The sequence below is a fragment of the Rana temporaria genome, chromosome 1, assembly GCF_905171775.1.
Source record: "Rana temporaria chromosome 1, aRanTem1.1, whole genome shotgun sequence".
In the NCBI taxonomy this organism is placed as follows: Eukaryota; Metazoa; Chordata; class Amphibia; order Anura; family Ranidae; genus Rana; species Rana temporaria.
Window position 1 is genome coordinate 231,764,283 of NC_053489.1, and position 23,101 is coordinate 231,787,383.

At 39.0% G+C, this 23,101-nt stretch overlaps 1 protein-coding gene across 2 annotated transcripts in view; it reads right to left on the reverse strand.

The window, feature by feature from the left end:
- Positions 1 to 11,485: 11,485 nt before the first annotated feature.
- SGSM1 (small G protein signaling modulator 1) overlaps positions 11,486 to 23,101 on the reverse strand; it is a 270,220-nt gene continuing 258,604 nt past the window's right edge. For both annotated transcript variants that reach the window (XM_040351471.1, XM_040351463.1), the window contains 2 exons: positions 19,031 to 19,198; positions 11,486 to 13,812 (listed from right to left, as the gene is read on the reverse strand). In XM_040351471.1, coding sequence (XP_040207405.1) covers positions 13,724 to 13,812; positions 19,031 to 19,198 — 257 coding nt within the window. In that variant the 3' untranslated portion in view covers positions 11,486 to 13,723. The remainder of the gene's footprint in view (positions 13,813 to 19,030; positions 19,199 to 23,101) is intronic.

A 23,101-nucleotide genomic window follows, 5' to 3' on the forward strand; every position in this document is an offset into this window, starting at 1 on the left:
GGTAAAAGCAAGCAGTCCTGGTATTTTCAAAAACAAGTAAACCCAAAGATCTTTCTTCAGCCAAAAGCAAAACAGTTTGTAGTTCTGGTACAAAAGGAAGCACACTACAGGCTCACCACCAATCTCTCTGTCCCATTCTAAGTTAGGGATCCTTTGTGTATCAGGGTTATGTACAGGCCGAAGGGGTTCAGCAACAAGTGTCTCAATTGCCGAAAGGTTCACCGTGCTCACAACCTGTGAACCACTCCACTCTGCCTCATTGACACAGGTGCTGATCCCTTTCTGTTGCCTTTTAAGACTGTCTTTGCTGAGGCTTCAGAACCATAGTCCTTGTAGTCACGATTTGGAGGTTCTTCCCTGCAATAACTCTTTGAACCTCCAAAGTTCCGGGTTCCTTATAGGAACTTACCAATTCAGAGAGTACTGACAACCAGTCCTCTCTTTCCAACCAGACTATTAACACAGTGAAGATAGAGTCAAGGATGATTGACACTAGATTTTATTTTGTTCAAACAGCATCTGCATCCAAGTCCCTTCTTTCACTTGACAAGTATTAGCAATTACATGTAATATATTTACTATGAATTTATATAGAAACTAAGCTGTGTGTGCTTTTTAGTGAATGTAATCAATGAGCATACTATATCCCACCCCCAGTGTTTAGCAATAGGAGGACATGGAGGAGGAGGGAGGGAGGGGACTGTCATTTACCACTATGTATATGCCCACCTGTGTGGTCTACACAATCTCAGCCTGCAATGGGGACACAGAGAACATGTGAGGGACAGCTAAAGAGTTGTTCATAGTCTGGGTTTAATGACACTTCTCTTGGCAAAATACTATGCTTGCAGCCACTATGACCTTTAGAACCCCTACAGAAAGCTGCAGTTGTGATTACTCTTGGCTTATATGTATCAAAGTTGTCCTCTAATTAGTTTCTATAATGTACGGCAAATTGGTATTCTTGGCATCATGTTCTTAAAATAAATCTTTAACTTAAGGCCTGGCTAAGCCCCACCTGCCCACCACCCTAACCAGTGAAACACCTTTACTGATAAAGGAGGCACTCCTATTGGACAGTGTGTTTGGCAGCTCTTCTGGGTGTAAAGCACTTCACAGCAAAATGTAGACAAGCCTTGTTACTTTTTATATTTTAAATCCATTTTAGGCAAAGCTAATGCTTCGCTTATGCCAGTTTAGACATATCTTTGAACTGGGCATGTGTAGAAAATGTGTTCTATTACATATATAACCAACACTCATATAGATGTTTTAGTAACAACAAAGAGTTTTATTGTTTGAAAATACATTAACCATATATAATATATTTTGTTTGCCTCTTGGTACAGAGAAATTTACATAATAAAAATAAAATTTGAATAAAATCATAGAAAGCTGTCTACCATTGTTGAGTTCTGAGGCTGACAATAAATACAGTTAAGACACACAAAAAAAAATAAAAAATAAAAATAAATATAAGCATATACCAATGTTACCCAATATGTTTTGCATTTTGATTTCCCATTAAGAATACATTTTTAAGCTCACTTAAGCAAAACAAACTGGTCACAAGTGATATGTTTTATGTAAATAGTATATGCACAAATACATAAATGTGGCATACATAGATTAATTCTCACACACGTGGTATATACAGTACAGTATAATATAAGTACAAGACCAAATCAGCACTTTGTGAAAGTTGCCGCAGAACACCAAGAAATAACACCAAAATGTTAAGTTAACTATTAGGAAAGTAAAAATGGAGGTGATACTTTTTTGATGGCTAACTGAATATATTTTGAGGTACAAGCTTTCAAAAATACTTACGGTTCTTTTTATAAATGTTCTCACCCAGAATGAATTACTTTTCCAATTGAATCCAATTAGAAAAATGTGTAAAATCCCCAGACAAAAACTGTGCATCTTGTGTGAAAAAATGTATAAAGAACCCATAGTTTTGTACCTGGGCTTTATTGAAACCATGCCTGAAGTAGGAAACGAATAGGGGATTTACTAAAACTGGTGCACATAGAATCATCTGATGCAGCTGTGCATAGTAACCAATCAGCTTCTAACTTCAGCTTGGACAATAAAACCTAGAAGTGGATTGGTTACTATGTGCACCAGTTTTAATAAATTCCCTTTTAAGTGTTTTTGAAAGCTTGCACCTCAAAATACATTCAGTTAGTCATACAAAAGGTATTGCCTACATTTTCACTCTCCTAACACTACCCGTGGCTAACAATGTACAACACTCTACTACTATCAACCCTTAGTTCTAAAAGAGATTTGCTAGTTACTTTGACGGATAGGCTGTAAGTTTCAGGGTCCGTTTCTGATGTCAGTGAAATGTTAAAGAAAGTTGTGCTATATTCTGGATGGGACGCTACCAGAAAATGACTATATAAACATACGAGAAACTAGAAATTAGGAGTATGGGTGATACTTTAGCCATGGCACACTAAGCGATGGCTATTAGGTCAGGAACCACATACTTTCTTCATACTTGTTTTCTGAGACAGTAATATTGTTTTGCATTTAAATATTAATAGAAAGAATGTGTATACACAGTGTAAACATGTCTGTCAGTTTGTTAAAGATGTAATGTAAGGCTTGTTATAGTTGCACAGGACTGAGAGGCAGTCTTTGTCCATGGCTAATCACTCGCATGTGATCACTGCATGAGCGATTAGATGTGGGAGTGGGAGCTGATAGCCTTCCATTGCTTTCAATGGGGCTGCCTTTCACAGCCAATCCCCAATGGGGTTCTTACATATATTCGCAAGCAGGGTGCATTCGCAGGTGTGAATGCACCCTGAGATAGTAAAGCTTTGCTGATTTCAATTACCGTATTTATCGGCGTATACCGCGCACTATTTTGCCCTGATACCCGCTTTCCCGCCACGAGTTTGAATACTGCGCCGGCGAAGAGGACACCCGAAGCCGCAGACGGACGCCGGACCCGACGAAGAGGACACCCGAAGCCGCAGAAGGACGCCGGACCCGACGAAGAGGACACTCGAAGCCGCAAACGGACGCCGGACCCGACGAGGCCGCCGATGGACGCCGCACAAGACACCAAAACTGTAAGTACAAAAAAACTTTTTTTCCACAGGATTCGGGGCAACTTTAGGGGTGCGCAGTATACGCAGGAGCGCGTTATACCGCGATAAATACGGTACCCAATAATGTGCAAGCAAAAATTTTTTTTTAATTTTCCTTGCACCTGACTGTGTATTCTTTACGAAGTGAAGCTTTAACACATTTACTAAGCTCTGGGAAAATGAGTGCAACTGCACTTGCAAAGTACACAGTCTATTTACCTTTAGTAAATTAACCCCACTGTGTTTCTAAAAGTGAAGCCTGAATGCACTTACAGTTTTGGGGAATATTATATTCTGTATGGGAGCTGGGTAGGAAAGGCTCTGTTTTTTTTTCTTTTTTATTAAAGGGGTTGTAAAGTCTCATGCTTACGCATTAAGTTGAAAAACCTGTGCTGCAGCTGCCCACGAAACACCCCTTTTTCTTACCTGAACCCAGATTGTTCCAGTGACGTGGATGAGGCCAGTGGCTCCAGCCGCTGTCTCGGGTCCTTATTGGATAGATTGAGAGCAGCAGGAGCCATGGGCTTCCGTTGCTGTCAATCGAGTCCAGTGATACGGGAGCTGGGGGCGGGGCTGAGTCCTGCTGTCTGTGTCAATGGACACAGCAGCCGAACACATGAACACGCCCACATGGTGCCCCCAGGGAAATCGGCTCTCTGAGGGAACCCGATGAAGAGGAGGAGCCAGGAGTGCCGCCGGGGTACCCGAGAAAAGGAGAATCGGGGCTGCTTTGTGAAAAACCATTGCACAAAGCAAGTATAGGTATAGACATGTTTATTATTTTTTTTTTTTAAAACAAACCTTTACAACCACTTTAATACCTGAAGATAAAATTAATTTTATATGCCAATGGCAAAAATTGCACTCAGGCCTTATTTGTAAAACTGTACATAACAGGTAAATTGTATCTTGTCATTACAGGACAAATCATTCATTTGGTGGTAAATGGTAATAGATATCTACTGATCCTTCTATCAATTCCAAATAGTTGTCTGTTTTTTTTTTGGCACTCTTCATTCACATCAAAAGCATGCATGTGTTCTGCATAGTTGTAGCTATATAAGGGTTGATTTACTAAAGGCAAATAGACTGCACACTTTGTAAGGTAATTTGCACTGGGGTTTAGTGAATGAGGTGAATTTCTTCAGATTTTAATCATCCAAATGTTATTTCATTTTCCTTGAATGTGATGGGGTATTCTTTGCAAAGTGGAACGTCACCACATTCACTAAGCTCTGGGGTGAATCCCCTTGTAAAGTGCAACTACCCTTTAGTAAATCATTGTATTTCATGGTACACATGGCAGAATGAAGAAATAATTATTGGACACCTCCAGAATGCTGTTTTGGTCTTGCATAGAATAGAACTCAACAAATGGTGGCATGATTTCATATGAGATTATGAACACTCTGTAAAGAATTTCACTCTATAAAAAACATAATTATTACCAATTTGAAATGTTTCACATAAATAATGCCAAAAATATACCACATTTATTTTGTTGCATCTCTGCATGTACTGTATATATAAATTAAATTTTTACAGCAAAATAGTGTCCTATAGCAACCTAGCAACCTATATACCTAGTCCTAATGGACTAGGTATAGTTCCACTCCTTATTCAATTCTGATTTCTGGATGATGGTACTCCTAATTAACCCTACACTACGTGTATTTTTTTAGAGGCCAATTCTATATCATAGGTATAGTTAGTGTTGTATTAGGAAAGGAAATCGTTACTTTGACGTGGTTAAAATAATAGACAATTGTGAAATACCACATGATTTCTACATTATGTACTGGTAACAACCAAATCACATTTCAATAACAGGAATAGCTTGTGTCAAGTTATTATATCTTGTGATCTTCAATGTTAACAGTGCTTTTGTGAGTTGATCCTGGGGTTAATTAGAGTACATGGCATGTTATGGTGAGTCAGGGACTGTGACATACCTGTATGATTAATTTCACATTCTGTGCTAGGTAACACCACAAAGTGCAGTTAATGAGTAACTCAACATAAAGTGAACTGGAAAAACTGTACTGTGGTATCTGAAATGATTCAAAGGGTGTGTGTGAGTGAGAAAGGTCATATATGGAACTATAATCTATATTAAAAAGTCATTCCCCTCTTAAGCATATCAGAGTATGTTTATAAAAATATAAAAAAAACAGGTTTAAAAAAAACGGAGAAATAAAAAGTCTGAAGAAATGTAAAGCTGTTGCATTGAGTGACTATTTGAGGTTTTATTTCCCCCCCAAAAATGAATAAAATCTGAGTGGTCTTTAACCTCCCTGGCGGTATGATTCTGTCTGAAAAAAGATGCTGAAAGCGGTACAATTATTTGCAAGGAAATTTGGTGATTTGTACTGTAGGCCTGTAATTTTTAGGAATAACTCACTTAAATCTGACCAAACAAGATTCTTGTAGGCATCCCGGGTATGATTTTTTTTTTAAAACAAAATTATAAATTATAATATAATAAATAATTATAAATAATTATAACAAATAATAATATAATTATAATAAAAATTATTCAATAATGTAATCAACTCAAAATCACTGAAATTTTCTCAGTTGCAGAATTGTTGCTGTCATTATTTTTTTTTTTTATGACGAATTTCCCCGCAAATCGCTATCGCACAATTCTGCAAGTGATTATAATTTATTATCGCTGTTTTCTAGCTGATCTAAAACCATTTTTGACATAAAGGGACACTTTTGGACAATCTACAGTTTTTAGGCAGAAAGAAATTTTTTTATTATATAAAAGTACATGCAGGGCACTGGACAGACCACTAGGGACAAGGGTGTGTGTATTTTTTACATACAGTACTGTAATCTATAAGATTACAGTATACTGTGTGTATAGTGTTTGTTTACTTTTTTGAATTTGCGCCGTTCTCCACCCCCGTGCGTCGTAACGTCGCAGGGAACGGAGATCGGCGGCACACGGGGACACTGTGAATCGAGCGAGGAGGACCCACTCGCTCACACAGCGGGGTGGCATCGCTGGATCCAGGGACAAGGTAAGTAACTTGCCTGTGGATCCAGCGAGAAGGTAAGCCGCGCCGCTGCACACTCTGCACGTCCACCCCGAGCGTGACTCGGGGATACCGATCCTATCATTGAAAACCAACCCCGAGTCACGCTCGGGTTTACCGCCAAGGGGGTTAAGGGCCATATAATGTGATTTTGCATTTCAGCCACTAGGGGCGTGCGCGATCACTTCCACGATCGCTCATTACAGAGCGAGAACCGGGAGCTGTGTGTGTAAACTTTAAGGGGGAGAAATGACTGATCGCATGTTCATACAATGTATGAACAGCGATCTGTAATTTCCCCTAGTCAGTCCCTCCCCTCCTTCAGTTAGAACACACCTAGGGAACATAATTAACCCCTTCCTCGCCCCCTAGTGTTAACCCCTTCCCTGCCAGTGACATTTTTACAGTAATCAATGCATTTTTATAGCACTGATCGCTATAAAAATACCAATGGTCCCAAAAATGTGTCAAAAGTGTCCAAAGTGTCCGCCATAAGGTCGCAGTACCGATAAAAATCGCAGATCGCCGCCATCACTAGTAAAAAAAAATATTAATAAAAATGCCATAAAACTATCCCCTATTTTGTAAACGCTATAACTTTTGCGCAAACCAATCAATAAACGCTTATTGCGATTTTTTTTTACGAAAAATATGTAAAAAAATACGTATTGGCCTAAACTGAGGAAAAAAATATTATTTTTTCAAAATTGTCGCTCTATTTTTGTTTATACCGCAAAAAATAAAAACCGCAGAGGTGATCAAATACCACCAAAAGAAAGCTGGGGAAAAAAGTACGCCAATTTTGTTTGGGAGCCACGTTGCACGACTGCGCAATTGTCAATTAAAGCGACGCAGTGCCGAATTGCAAAAAGTGGCCCGGTCATTGACCAGCAAAATGGTCTGGGGCTGAAGTGGTTAAAGGGTTTAGTTTACCTTTAAATACATAAAAAAATTCCATATGCATTACAGTCCTATATGCTGTCCCCAGTTTTAAAAGTGGCCTTTACTTTTTATGCTGCTTCTACTGCGGACTCCTCTCTGTCCTGCTGTTGGATGCATGGCCCTAAGGTCCCTTTCACATGGGACGGATCCGCTCTAGCTGAGCCAACAGATGACAGGTCCGTCTCTGCTCACTGAGCAGGGAAAGACTTGCGAGAGCTTTTCTATGGAAAGATTGGACAAAAACAGACAGAATGCCTGTTTTCATTAGATCCCATCCGATCCAATAGATGGCGAACGTATCGCCATAACGTCTCTCTTGAGCGAATCGGATGGCAGACGGGTGTCAGTGGACACATCTCCGCTGACATCCGCCTGCCCATAGGAGTCAATGGATGGCCCGCTTGGATCTGCCTGAAAAACGGACAGGGCATTATCGTGTGAAAGGGGCCTAACAACTCATAAACAAAGCACTCTGCTATAAGAACCATGTATTTGCAAGTCTGCTCCCTCTCTCTCACTTAAAGAAAGCTGAGCTCAGCTACTGAAGTGACAAAAAACAGACTCCACATGAATGATTAGAAAGCCGAGTTCTTGTAGCCTAGTGCTTATTTGTGAGGTGTCGAGGCTGCGCATCCAACGGTTAGTCCGTCCTGCGTCTAGGCATGATAGACAGTGGAGCGCACACATTAAGAACATTTAAATGTACAGACAAAGCTGATATGCATATTTAATTATTATTTTAATTTTTTTATGTCCTTAAAAATGAACTAACCCTTTTAATCTTTTTTTCACCTTGTTTTCATAAACAGGTCCCAGTTTATAACCTTCTGATAATGTAATTGTATATAGTTACCAGACATATTACATTTTTTATTCTCCAGGAAAATAGACAGATAATCTGATTACTGTATTTATTGGCGTATAACACTCACTTTTTTACCCTGAAAATAGAGGGTAAACTGTGCCTGCGTGTTATACGCAGGGGGCTGTGGAAAGTTTTTTTCCTGAAACTTCCCTCTTAAAGTTAGGGTGCGTGTTATATGCCGATAAATATGGTAGTTACTATGGGCAGCATGTCTGCTTTATATCATCTTTTTGTTCTCCTGTGTTTATTAACCTGCCTGGCGGTCTTCCCGTGTCTGACACGGGGTTAGATTTTCCTGCTGCGAGCGGTAACCCCGTGTCAGTCACGGGCTTGCCTCGCTAGATCCACAGGCACAAGTTACTTACCTTGTCCCTGGATCCAGCGATGCCACCGCGCTGTGTGAGCGAGTGGGACCTCGCTCGATTCACACAGTGCCTCCGTGTGACGCTGCGACGTTACGACGCACGGGGACGGAGAACGGCGCCAAATTCAAAAAAGTAAACAAACACCTTACATACAGTATACTGTAATCTTATAGATTACAGTACTGTATGTAAAAAAAACACCCCCCCCCTGTCCCTAGTGGTCTGTCCTGTGTCATGCATGTCATTTTATATAATAAAAACGTTTCTTTCTCCCTGCAAACTGTAGATTGTCCATAGCAACCAAAAGTGTCCCTTTATGTCAAAAATAGTTTTAGATCAGCTAAAAAACAGCGATAATAAATTATAATCACTTGCAGAATTGTGCGATAGCGATTTGTGGGGAAATTCGTCATAAAAAAAAAAAAATAATGACAGCAACAATTCTGCAACTGAGCAAATTTCAGTGATTTTGATTTGATTACATTATTGAATAATTTTTATTATAATTATATTATTATTTGTTATAATTATTTATAATTATTTATTATATTATAATTTATAATTTTGTTTTTAAAAAAATGTCATACCCGGGATGCCTATTAGAAGCTTGTTTGGTCAGATTTAAGTGAGTTATTTCTAAAAATTACAGACCTACAATATAAAACGCCAAATTTCCTTGCAAATAATGGTACCGCTTTTAGCATGTTTTTTCTGACAGAATCATACCGCCAGGGAGGTTAAGAAGTCCCATTTTAGAAGGTACTGATGATGTATATACATATTCAGCCTCACTAAGCAGTAATACAGTATAGTAAACCACTTCATGAAATGTGTGTAGAGCTCCATTGTCCTATAAGGATCAGGGTCCAATTTAAAGTTTAGAGTAAAGCCGGCCATAGATGGACTGAATCTCGGCTGGTTCAGCAGGGACCTGTCAAGTTTCGATCAATCACCAGGCTATTTGATTTTTTGCTTCTGATTACTGTTGGACAGATTCTGGCAGGGTACAGGCTTTATTACTCGGGCTGTAGCTGCTTTTGAAAAACAAAAATCTGTAAGACACTGAGCACCTTTTGTTTTAATCCACCTGGAATGTATTTAACTGTTTTAAACTTAAAAATCAATTGAGCTTTAAAATTAAACTGTACTAGGGCCTCTCAATAAGTTTCACTTGGTTAAAAAGTTCAAAAGCAACACTGTCATCATTCTCAAAAGATTAAAGTCATCACTGCAAAGCAAATACATTATACTTACCTGCCTTGCTGCCTGTACCACCATAATAATCATTTTGCTTAAAGATCCCCAGAATTTGGCATACCTGCCACTACATCATCTACTTCAGGGGCCAGTAAAGGCACTCTAATTGGACAGGTGGATAGCAGTTGGAGGAGCCATGTAGACAGAGAAAGTAAAGTCCCAGTAAAAAAGTAAAACTACATGAAAGGGGGACCTGGGAGAAGCTTTTCTAGCTATTACAATTAATAGACGATTCTGGTGTCTGGTCTCAACCATTTGAGTCCCCTGGCTTTTTTTCTCCCTAAACCCAAGGCTTTTTCCCATTTTTTTAATGTTTATACATTTTAGCGCTCGTAGTCTATCATAACATATTAAATATTTTTTTTTTTGGATGGATAGGACTTTCACTTGGATACATTTGGCTTTATTTCCTTGGTTTGTAATTTTTTCCAACATAATGCTGATACATTAGTGCAACTTTTATGTAATGTAGCAAAATTATAAATCCTGCAGGTTGAAGTAAAGAGGTCTAACAGATTTCTCCATCCATGCTAAACAGTGTGAATGGACAAATATCCTCCTGCTTCTATTGTATTCTGATACCTAGCAATGCTGGCTGTCAGAGTGCCTGCAACTGACTGGATGCTGGCATTGTTCAGTGAACAATTTTCCACCTTCCTCTTTTGATTTTTCAATTGAGGAATTTTCAGCAGAGTGGGGCTGCCATGGTCACCCACTGATTCAGTTTTGGCTGGTTTATTAGGATCCAGCCCAAATTTGCTTAGCTTTAGGTTGGTGTTAAAGCTTTGTGAATTGAGTCTATATTTTTGTATCCTGAGGAAATGTACATATACACGGCTGTGATTTATATCTGCCCTAATAGAGATCAACAGTAAAAACCTGTAGACACTTGGGGGGATACTTGTATAAGCCACTGTAGTATCGTATTATTGTAATAGCCGTGTATGAATTGATAATTATGCAATTTAAAAACCTTGTTTAATAAAAATTATTTAATTAAAAGAAAAAAAACTGTAGACAGCTCACTGAAGGTTTAGATTAACATATAATAATATCTGTGGTAACCTTTACTGGAGAAGCAACAAAATAAACATTTAGGATGAATGATAACATGTGAATAAAGGCAATACACTGAATATCGTATATGCTTTGTGATCCATACCATTCATAGAAAGTTGGAAAAATAACAGCACTCTTTATGAGTTTTTCATCTCTTCACACAGACTCTTCTGAACACATATACAAGATATGTCTGCAACATTTAAGAGATACCTTTACTGATAAAATGATTTACACACACTAACTGTAACAAGGACACACAGAAATGTAAAGTTAATAAATAAATAAATAAATACTCTTTACCCTTATTATAAGTTATTCAAAACACTGATATCTGAGGACACAAATGTACTTGCAAAAACAGCAAAGATAATTAGCTATTATATGATGATAGAGCAATTTTTTAACACTGGATATGCAAAGTTGCTTTTTTTTGTAGGACCTGAAGCCATATCCCCAAATATCATACTTTATTGTATTTTTTCATAAAAAATATCATCTAGCTGAGATTTTTTTTTTTTTTTAACGCAACTACACCACTTGCCAACAATACCAAAAAAAAAAAAGATACAGATTTAAGATAGTAACTTTTTCATCAAGTTTACTCAGGTTCTTAAGTCCTCAGGGATGACAAACGGAGTGAATAGTCAAGTTCTATAGTTGGGGGCTGATTGGTTGATATTATGCTTTCTCAATGAATTTTGAAGACAAAAGTAAACAGGGTGTAAATTCCCTTTTACAAGAGTCTCAGTACAATTTCTAACCTAGTTCCTCTGTTACTAAATGAGGTAAGCAGTTCTAAAATGTTTTAAAATATTTTCTGGTGAACAGTTAATTGATGGCATGGACAAGTAACCATTGTTTTTATTTATACAATGAAATGGAGCACTTATACCCACTATTTTAATAATAGAATTCTGCACACTCTTTCATGTTAAATGGAGAAGAGTAGGGGCAGTGCCACACAGGGGTCTTACCTGGGAGTTAATATGCATGCTTACCTGTCTGACAAGAGTATGTTAACCTTTCTTTTTCAAACTAAGTTAATACAAGGAATATCACTCTAATGTGGGATTTCATTGAGGTGATTCTCAGTTAAAAAATAACTGTCAGGAAAATCTCGTCTGACATGACCCTGAAGTAGTGTATTCGGTTTGAAATGTATGTGAGTAGCAGCACTACAATAAAAAGGAAACTACATAAATATAAACTCTATGTGAATGTTGTGTTTCACTGGTCCCAAGGCACAGCTATCAATACTGTAGACAGAGGCAGCTAGACTCATTGTTTCATATTTTACATAAAAACATATACTGGACCGGTAACAACTGCTCTATAGGAGTGAGCCACGATAGCTTTAACTGTGTTTACTCCAAAAAAACTACCTGTATGAGGAATAGAACAGTTTAATACATACAGTGCTGACAACCGGTGTTCTGAAGATATGGTCCATCCTCTAACTATTAGCATTTACAGCAGGGGTTCTTGGCATTTTTCAGAAAGTGAGCTTACACTAAAAGATTTCAAGTGATATGGAGTCACAATTTGAAACAAATGTTCCTTCTCTGAGTGACCTCTCGGCAGCTATATAGCACAGCAGAGGTGGGATGGTCACAACAGTATGCATTTTACATTTCATTTGGCAGGAAAAACCTACCTATGCATGTGCTCCAATATTGTATTCATTACTGTGCCACTTAAGATTGATGGGTTAAGTCCACATAAACGAATATTAAAGTTGCTGGTGGACTGAATCGTCTTGACTCCTGTCAGAATTGCATGGAATTTAATGCAGCACACATTTACAGTAAGTGCTCCTTTTACTTGCTGCTGTCTCCTTAATTTAAACTAAATTTAAAAGCCAATATTTAGAGTGAGCCTCTGCCTTCATGGGTAGCCTGGAGACCTCAATTACAGACATCCTAAAACACAGTACCTTAGAGATGGTCAATGATATAAGCTGCTAGTACTGATCCAACATTGAAAAAAAAATGACTGCATAACATTACAATGCATGAAAGCCAAATTAAAATAATGTTGCTTTGTTATGGCATGCTTCAGCTAATATAAACAGGAAAAGGTGGGAAAAGATCAAGTTTACTATGTTCCCTGCAAACGTGAACAATGCTACCCTCTTGTATTGTGACATAACTACTCCCTTCCCACTGATCTGCACGCAAGAACACAAAAATACTGCAAAAGTTTATTTTAGAGCTGAGATTTGCAGAGTGCTTGTGGTTTTACCTCTGCGTAAATCTAAGCCTATCACAACTAATGCCTCTATTTTCAGTGTTAGCGACGAAAAATTATTCTCATACTTTATCTATCTCTATCAAAATAAAAAATGTAAAATGGAAGTTTCAAGAAAAATAAATATATTCAGTATACACTGTAATTCCCCCCTTTTAAACATTTGATTGTGCCTATAAAGCTTCCCTGCAGTGATAAAGCTGTGTAGCCAGCTAGAAATACTAAGAGTAATAAAATCTGAAAGTGTACATGTTGGCCCTCCAGAAGGACAACACGGGGAACCCTTGTGGGGAGTAACATACAGAAATTAGCAGCTGGTTGTGTGCAGAAAGTGAACTCACGTTATATCGGAAATATCTTTACAAAGAACTAATACATCAGAGTGCTCTATTTGTGCTAATGTTTTCTAACTATGGCCATTATCAATCCCTCCTTATGAATGTGTACTGTTCATCAACAGAAAGCTCTAGGAAGGATCAGAAAGCTGAAACTCACCAATGTCTACAAACAGAATCGGAAATCTGCAAGAGGAGCAATTGTGTGTTAAGGTCTTTGGTTTAACAATAAACTCACAAGGTCAAATGAAAAAAAAAAAGTTAAACAATGAAAAACATGGGAAATTCATTCTTGTAGTAGCCATTTCCTCTGCTACTAAAACTGGCTTCAGTTTCTGGCACTTACTTAAGTAAATAAACTGGCTGATTAGATATTTTATAACCCTTTAGCTTCTTTTGAGACCTGATTTCATTGCTGAGAAATTATTTCCAGGGCTCCATGGCGTTGGAAGTTTTCTGGTGCGGTGAATGTGGCTGTGCTTCTCGCAGTGATGCCCATTTACTTGTTCTCTATCAGTGTCTGCACCTTGTACACCAGATCCCGAGCAAGCTTCAGGATATGCTTTATGTTGTGCCTCTCTGCCATTTCTGAAATAGAGAAAATAAACCATATACAGTCAGGGCCAGCGCAAGGAGTTTTGATTTGTGTCAGGCAAATGTGCATCCCCCCACACCAGCACAAGTCCTCTACCGTCTTCTGTCACTGTCACAAATCCTCCCACCAAAATCCCTGTTCCCAGTAAACCCTCCCCACAAATCCTCTCCCCTTCCAATACAAATCCATACTTCCCTACTGTCCCAGTTTTGGTGGGACCTTTCTGAGATACGAACAAAGTGCCAGTTTACACCAGAACGCAGTGCGGGAAACCCGCATGTGCATTTCCCACACCGCAATCAAAATGCATTGCAGTTGTGATATGCAGTGAATGTCAACTTAATGACTCTCCAAATGCAGGTCACAAATGCAGTATGTTTGCCTGCACCAGATTGTATGATCAAAAGTACCATGTGATCCAGTTGCTGTGTGTTTCGTAAAGTAGTGCATGCACAACTCTTGATGCAGACCAGCACAGTTTCAGCCCATTCAAATGAATGGTCTGAAATCGCACAGCACACAGATTACACGTGAATCACACAGGAACACACATCTTTCCTAAAAAAAAGTTCTGCCACTTGGCTCCATGAACCTGCCTGGTGGGGAGGCACTAGTGTGGACACTTGGTCAAGTGCCCTAAATCTCTTGTGAGGTGCCGGAGTCCCAGACACCATGATTGCCCCCTCTGTAGCAGCCAACATCTCTTGGTGGGGTGGGGGGAGGGTGCAAGTTTGCAAAGAATATGTGCAGCTCCTTTAAAAAAAGAACTGATTGGGTGCAATGTGCCAGGTGGTCGGTGAGGTCATCACATGGGGGCAGAGTTTGGACACCATATGTATGAGGATAACGAGATATGCTGTTTGTTGTTTTCTGACATGTGGTTGTATTTTAATTCTACAAATAAACTGGATGTGCGAGCTACATTATTGGGCGTATTTCTTGCTTCCCAAATGTATCTTCTAGCACTGAGGAGTTGATGATCAAGGCATTGAGTGGAGCAGTGTCCCTGTAATAATAAAGCACATTAGACCACCTTTAGCATAATGAAGTCCTGCAGAGAAGGTGAGAGGAGGGCACAGTGTTGTATTTAATATGAAGAGCATTTTGTGGGAAAAGATTCCTATACTTTTTGGGACTGCACATTCACTGGATGGTGTATGGGATTTTTGTATGAACTTTCTACTACATTAATTTTTATTCTATATGGACTTTTTTTGATTATCTATTAGATCACAACTTTTGTATGAGTATGGATTATTGGTATGCAATTATATAGTTGATTGGGATATACTGATTTAGTATTATTGATTTGTTATTACATGGTAGTGCTGCACTACTGAGGGGTTATATATAGTTATTTATGCATTTAGCACAGGTTAGTATATACAGTTTGTGGTGATATCTGCTTCCTTTATTATTTGATAGCATATAGATCACTACATATCTTATTTCAGAACACTAGTTTATTGTCAATATTATTGTGATTTTGAATACTTATTAAAGAAAACTTTTTCATAAGCGCTGTTTTTTCTCCATTTTTGGTTTACCATGTAATCATCTTTCACAACTTGCCCCCCTTTCCTGTGTCTCCTCCCCTGAAAGTCCCATGTACAGTATATTGCAATTGGATAGGGTATGGAACGATATAAACCCCAGTCAGGTTTTATTGCTAACTGGTGATTAATACATGATTCTTCCCTTCTTTACTGTCACAGTGGCAACAGTTTCACTAGACAGGAAGTGAGAGACCAAGACAAAAATAAAAAGTTCAGAGGATTTCTAGCCTACCCATATTATACCGTCTGTGCTGCTGTTAGGCCTCGTACACATGACCAGTTTCCTCGGCAGAATCCATCAAGAAACTTGGTGGGAGAGTTTTTTTGCCGAGGAAACTGGTCGTGTGTACATTTTTCATCGAGGAAACTGCCGTGGGAACTCGTCGAGCCAAAAAGAGAGCAAGTTCTCTTTTTCCTTGACAGGAATGGAGAAAATTGGCACGTCGAGTTCCTCGACAAGCCTAACAAGAACTCGACGAGGAAAACTGTGTTTCGCCCGCCGAGTTCCTCGGTCGTGTGTACGAGGCCTGAGAGTTTTACTCTTATTTCTTGTCTGGTAAAACTGAAAAAAATAAAAATAATTTATTGGATTCCAAGAAAAGGATTTGATGAGGAGTAGAGTAAAACAAATATATTTGCTTTACCAAGGGGCATAGCTTGATATTAAGATACCAAGTAATGTCCAAAACTGATCCAGAAAAAAACTGCGGAGTGCACACAAAGCAAGAAAAAACAAAAAATAGGCAAACTAAGCCTGGCCCAACAAGCCTCAACAACAGAAGAAGTCAATCTTAGAAATGAAACAGTGTGAAGGCACACGGGGCAAAGGTATTGCATAACTGCTTTCAGAAATCTGTGACTAATATTTGCAGCAATATCCATTCAATAGAAGTTAGAGGCAGTATGGATAGAACCACATTGTAACATTATCAGACCAGAGCCTGATAATGAAAAAAAAGTCCAGAAAGAGTCTTAACAAAACTGGAAGCAAGGGAAATCTAATGTGTACTTTCCAGAATAACAAATAAGGAATCAAACTGTCAGAAAAAAGCTGTAGCCTAAAGGTACCACCATCACAACATCTAGGTAATGGAGGGCAACTTCCTTAGGATTAATTGGGCTAAAACACAAGAAGAAGAGGACAATGTCTTTATTTAGATTAAACACTCCTCAGAGAAGTAGGGATTTTGATATATTATGCATGTACACTATACATTTGTTGTAGCATTGTTCCTTTGTCTCTAAAATTTTTGGTGATTTCATCTCATGGACCTTAATCTGGGTTGGACTCTTATTGAGTCACTATTTTAATAAACTTTTAAACATACATATTGACTGTATTTTTAGTGATGCCCATATTTTCATTCATAGAGGGTCATTTTGTTTGTCTGGTTTGGTTTCATTTAGATGAAAGGCAGAGACCACCTTAAGTAAAAGAGAAATCTGTAGTCACAGGACAAAACCCCATCAATGTATAAGATCAAATGAGGTTCTCTGCACCATAGTGCGGCCAATTCCAACACCTTCTGAGCCTACGAGATAGTCATTAGTAAGGTCACTTTTTGGAAGCAAGTTCAAAGGAATATATTAGGGCAAAGCCAATTACAAATTTAGTATGTGTCACAAATCAACTTTTATATGTGATAAGTGAAGCATAAAATAAATGTGTACCCAGGTATAGTTATTTAACCAAAAAGTCACATAAAGATAAATAATATAAAGTCCCTTCACCCAACTTTTAAATACACAAAAAAACAAACATACATGTATCAAAATAAAATTATCTGGACATGTGTGTCCAATTAAAGTGTTACTTAAAGTGGATGTAAACCCAATTCATGAAATTTGAGCCGGCACTTATATCTGCAGTATTTTGTTATCTCTCTTCAAAGAGCTAAGTCCCATAGCTTTCTCCTGACAAATTCTCAGACACATCAGGTAAAAGCAGCCTGAAATTTCTGGAGATTAGCAGAGTGCTGGCCCTGTTACAAAACACATCTGAGAGTCTCTTCTTATGAGGAGAGGGGGTGTGTGCTTTTCCTCCAATTAGTAATTTTAGCTATCTTGGCTGTATGCTCAGACATCACACTCTGTGTTAAACAGGAAGAGACAATTTCCTAACACGATCTGAACTTTCTAAACGGTATATATTTGTGAAGACAGCATATATACATGTAAAACCTATGTAGGGAGATTTGTTTCATCCCTGTGTACCATCTGAGGTTGTTCACTTCACTGGAAAATGAACAAAGTACATCCTCATATAGTATATCTCAATCCATAGCACCAAGTGTGGAACCTGGCTGCTCTCTCCTTCTGCAATCTGCATGTGTCACTTCTGGCAGTTTTCTTCAACACAAGGCAATCCATGGTGACAAGAACCCCCCCCAAAAGCACATAGAAATAGGAGGAGATTGGGCGCTACATTGGGATGACAATGTGCATATTTCCCATTGATGCTTGTTGGGGGTGTCCATTCCCTCCACTCAGGTCTCAGATTATACTATGCTCTCTGCTGTGGGAGTGTGTAATGTTAGATCCCCCCCTAATCTCATGGAAGCTTAAAAATACCACGTGCCCTGTGTAATTTGAAGGATTTTGGATGAGAGTGGGCTGCAGCTAAAGAGGCAAAGCTTCATGGAAAGCGGTCTCATCTTCAGTAATAAATCCATCTTTGAACTTTGCAAAGGTTTACACATGGCTGTCCAGGATTTTAGATACACAGGTCGCAAAGACTTTGCTGAGATTCAGTCTGATCTGCGACTAATCATGATGCCAATTTGCTTAAAGTGGATGTAAAACCCAGTGTCATCATTCGTAATTTAATAACATAGGGCATATCTAGAAGCATATACATGCCTCCTGCATGTATCCTTACTTTTCATAATTCACCCCTTTCGCTTAGTGGAGCCCTGCAATATTCCTGAATCTGTGGGCGGATCTGCTGTCCGACGCTCGGTGGATAAAGTTGTGATGTCTGAGGACTCCTCTGCCCACCACTACACCCCCCTGGTCAGCCAGCATTGCGAGGATGAGCCTCGCACCAGGGGAGATTAAAGTGCAAGCACAGGAGTGGCAGAGCGTGTTCTGTGAAGAAGCAGAGCACGCTCATGGCCCCATGTCACTCCTGCGCATGTGCACATACTCCGCAGTCTACATAGGACGACGCTACAGAGCTGTGTGTGGGAGCTGTGAGAGGCAGAGACTGAAGTGGAGGCAAACATTTTAAGCTATTTTGCATCACTCCTGGCTCCTCTCTTCTGACTGCCCCCTTAGCAAGCTGCTTGCTATGGGGACACTAATACAGATCGATCCTGAGCCGCACTGCCTGGGTCCATACACACAGATAGCCCAGCACGGTTCAACCCTGCTCCCCCACTCCTTCGTTACAGGATTTGACGACCAGCACTGGGAGCGATTGGCTCAGCAAAGCTTGTGAGAGTGGGGAGAGAAGACAAATCCGGTACAGATGGGCACAGCTTGAGATCGAGTGAGCACTCAGGAATGCATTAAGGGAAAAATGTTTAGAACCACTTTAAGCTGTGTCCCTCAATGAACAATTATAAAAGAGGGAAATTGCTATCAGCTTTAATTAATTCAGTACCTATACCTGTGGCTCAAGGTATACATTGAATAGCTTGTGAAGCTGACTTACCATTAAAGAACTTTATTATATCTGTAAAGTCCATATTGTTTTCCAGAATTATATCACGATACACTTCTACCAAAGCCAAAGCAATGAAGAGCACAAAGTGAGAAGAGGACACCTGCTTTGCAGCCCAGATGGTTTCCCATACCGAGAACACGTCATCATATACCAATTCTGTTAAATGAAAAGATAGAAGCCTCATAAAATACTGGAAATCACTGTCATTGTGCAAACTGACAAAGCCCCCTTTCTTCCTACCCATGGTGGTTTATGGGTTTACCCAGCCATAAAGGGCTCACAATAAATACAGACATATCAGCAATATCTATCACTTGATATTCTAAAATAGTCTTCAGCTAGAGATCAGAGTTCAGAGGGAAGAACAGTCACTGATAATTTTGTTCACCAGGATCATGCCAAATTTCCATTCCTGCAGTCTATTGTAAAGCTAGCAGCAATTCTTTTTTTCTTTTGTATCCCACTTATTGATCGTAGAAGAAAATGAAGTCACACTTCTCTCTATTATAGCAATTCTTACTGATCTTTACCAAAATGAAATGCCAAAAGACATTTCTACTTCTTAAAAAACTGGCCCACAAGGTGGACAAGTTATCGATCCAAAACAGATGTTTTATTTTGAAAACTTTCTGGTTGCTGTGAATATTACTGCACATCTTTAGGTGCAGCGTCTGTAAATCTTCATCTGAACTTTTTAATAATGAGGTCTGTATACTTAACATTATGAAGACTGTTAGAGTTGTATTTGATATTTACATAAAACAACTGTTTCATAATGCTCTTCTTAGATGCCTTGTAGTATACATATATTTAAAAACACAGAGTTTAGTGAAGGATGCAAGGCAAAATTTACAGTGCAATAGCTAACTATTTAGACCATCCTCCTTCTGCTACCCCTCCTTCACCCCAACCTTATTCCTACCGCAGCGTTAGCTAAACTGTACCCTACTTTTCTAGTAGTATACAACAGTGGGTGATCTATGTGTACTCAGCTCCACCAACAGAAATGGGCAATGGTACAGACAGGCCAATCACAGCCCATCTGTACCATGTGATTATCTGTGGCAAATCACAGCTAATCGCAACATAACACACTGAATACACACTGTACTGCTCTGGTTACAGTATGTAAAAAAACAAAAACAGAAAACATTTTTTTTACATACGTTTACCAGTGTCCCTGATCACCACCACACCAGTTATATGATGACACTGTACTGCACTGGTGACAGTATGTAAAAAATAACAAAAATATGAAAAAAAACAAACAAAAGAAATTTCTTAATTTTCCCAAAAATTGAGACAAAATTAAAACTCGCCATACCTCTTACTAAATACCTTGGACTGTCTACTTTGCAAAAGGGGTCATTTGTACTGTCCTGGCATTTTAAGGTCTCAAGAAATGAGATAGGCCATCAAGTACATCATGATTGATCACTTTTACAGTACAGTGCCTTAAAAAATTATTCATAACCCTTGAAATGTTCTAAATTTTGTAATGTTACCACCAAAAACGTTAATGTATTTTATTGGGATTTCATGTGATAGACCAACACAAAGAGGGCACATAATTGTGAAGTGACAGGAAAATTATAAATGTTTTCATTTTTTTTACAAATAAATATACTCTGATACCCCTAACTAAAATCTAGTGGAACCAGTTGCTTTCAGAAGTCACAAATTAGTAAATAGAGTCCACCTGTGTGTAATTTAATCTCAGTATACATACAACTGTTCTGTGAAGCCCTCAGAGGTTTGTTAGAGAACCTTAGTGAAAAAACAGCATCATGGATGCCAAGGAACACAACAGACAGGTTTAGAGATACATTTGTGGAGACGTTTAAAGTTTGGTTAGGTTAAAAAAAAATCACAAGCTTTGAACATGTCCCAGAGCACTGTTTAATCCATCATCTGAAAATGGAAACCTACCAAGACATGGACGTCCACCTAAACTGACAGGCCGGGTAAGGAGAGCATTAATCAGAGAATCAGCCAAGAGGGCCATGGTAACTCTGGAGGAGCTGCAGAGATCCACAGCTCAGCTGGGAGAATTTATCCACAGGATAACTATTAGTCGTGCACAAATCTGGCCTTTATAGAAGAATGGCAAGAAAGCCATTGTTGAAGAAAGCCTAAAGAAGTCCTGTTTGCAGTTTGCGAGAAACCATGTGGGGGACACAGCAAACATGTGAAAGAAAGTGCTCTGGTCAGATGAGACCAAAATTTAACTTTTGCCTAAAAGCAAAACGCTATGTGTGGTGGAAAACTAACACTGCACTTCACCCTGAACACACCATCCCTACCATGAAACATGGTGGTGGCAGAATCATGTTGTGGGGATGCTTTTTTTGAGCAGGGACAGGGAAGCTGGCCAGAGTTTATGGTAAGATGGATGGAGCCAAATATAGGTCAAGCTTAGAAGAAAACATGTTCAGAGTCTGCAAAAGATTTAAGACTGGGATTGAGGTTCTCCTTCCAGCAGGACAACGACCCTAAACATACAGCCAGAACTACAATGGAATGGTTTAGATCAAAGCATATTCATGTGTTAGAATGGCCCATTCAAAGTGCAGACCTAAATCCATTAAAGAATCTGTGGCAAGACTTTAAAATTGCTGTTCACAGATGCTCTCCATCCAATCTGACAGAGCTTGAGCTATTTTGCAAAGAAGAATGGGCAAAAATGTCTCTCTCTAGATGTGCAAACTGGTTAAACATACCCAAACAGATTTGTAGCGAAAGGTGTTTCTACAAAGTATTGACTCAGGGGGGCTGAATACAAATACACACCACACTTTTCAGACATTTGTAAAAAAATAAAAAAATTTAATTCCCCCTCAACTTCACAATTATGTGCCACTTTGTGTTGGTGTATCACATACAATCCCAATAAAATACATTTACAATTTTGATTGTAACGTGACAAAATGTAGAAAATTTCAAGGGGTATGAATACTTTTCAAGGCACTGTATATATACCATAGTTTGTGGGCTCTATAACTTTCCTACAGACTAAATAATATACACTGATTTGGATTATTTTCACCAGAATACAGTTTGACCTAAAATTATGAAGAAAGATTATTTAATTGTGAAATTTTATGACATAGGAAAACCTTTTTTTTATCTCATCCTTTTTTCATTTAGTAAAAAATAAACACCCCAGTGGTGAATAAATACCACCAAAAGAAAGATCTATGTGGGGGAAAAAAACAGGATTTTTATAACAGCTTACCTGTAAAATCCTTTTCTTGGAGTACACCACTGGACACAGAGACATTAATCATTACATAATGGGTTGTATGGACACCAGAGGTGATTGGACACTGGCACAACCAATCAGAGACAGTTTCCCTCCATATAGCCCCTCCCATCAAGGGAGCACCTCAGTTTTGTAGCAAAGCAATAAGGATTCCCACAAGAAGGGGGGACCTCTGTGTCCCGTGGTGTACTCCAAGAAAAGGATTTTACAGGTAAGCTGTTATAAAAATCCTGTTTTCTTTATCGTACACCACAGGACACAGAGCCATTAATCATTACATAATGGGATGTCCCAGAGCAATGCTCTATATGAAGGGGAGGAGACACAGATCAAGCAAAACCGCCAGGGACTAGAAGCTCTATACTGTCGCCTGCAGTACACTTTGCCCAAAGGCGGCATCCTCACGTGCCCTCACATCTATCTGATAAAATTTAGAGAATGTGTGGACTGATGACCAAGTTGCAGTCTTACAGATCTGAGTCACCGAAGCCTAGTGGTGCACTGCCCATGAAGCACTTATTGCCCTGGTTGAGTGTGCCTTAACAGAAAAAGGAGGAGTCTTATTCTTTAAACTATAGGCTTGAAAAATAGTCTGTCTAATGCACCTGGAGATAGTGGATCTTGACGCCACTTGTCCCTTCTTGGGACCATCTGGCAAAATGAACAAAATATTTGTCTTGCGTATCTGAGCGGTCGCCTGCAGATACACCTTCACAGCTCTCACAAGATCTAGAGAGTGTAACAATTTTTCCTCCGCTGTCTGCGGATTCGGAAAGAAAGAAGGTAGGACAAAGAAG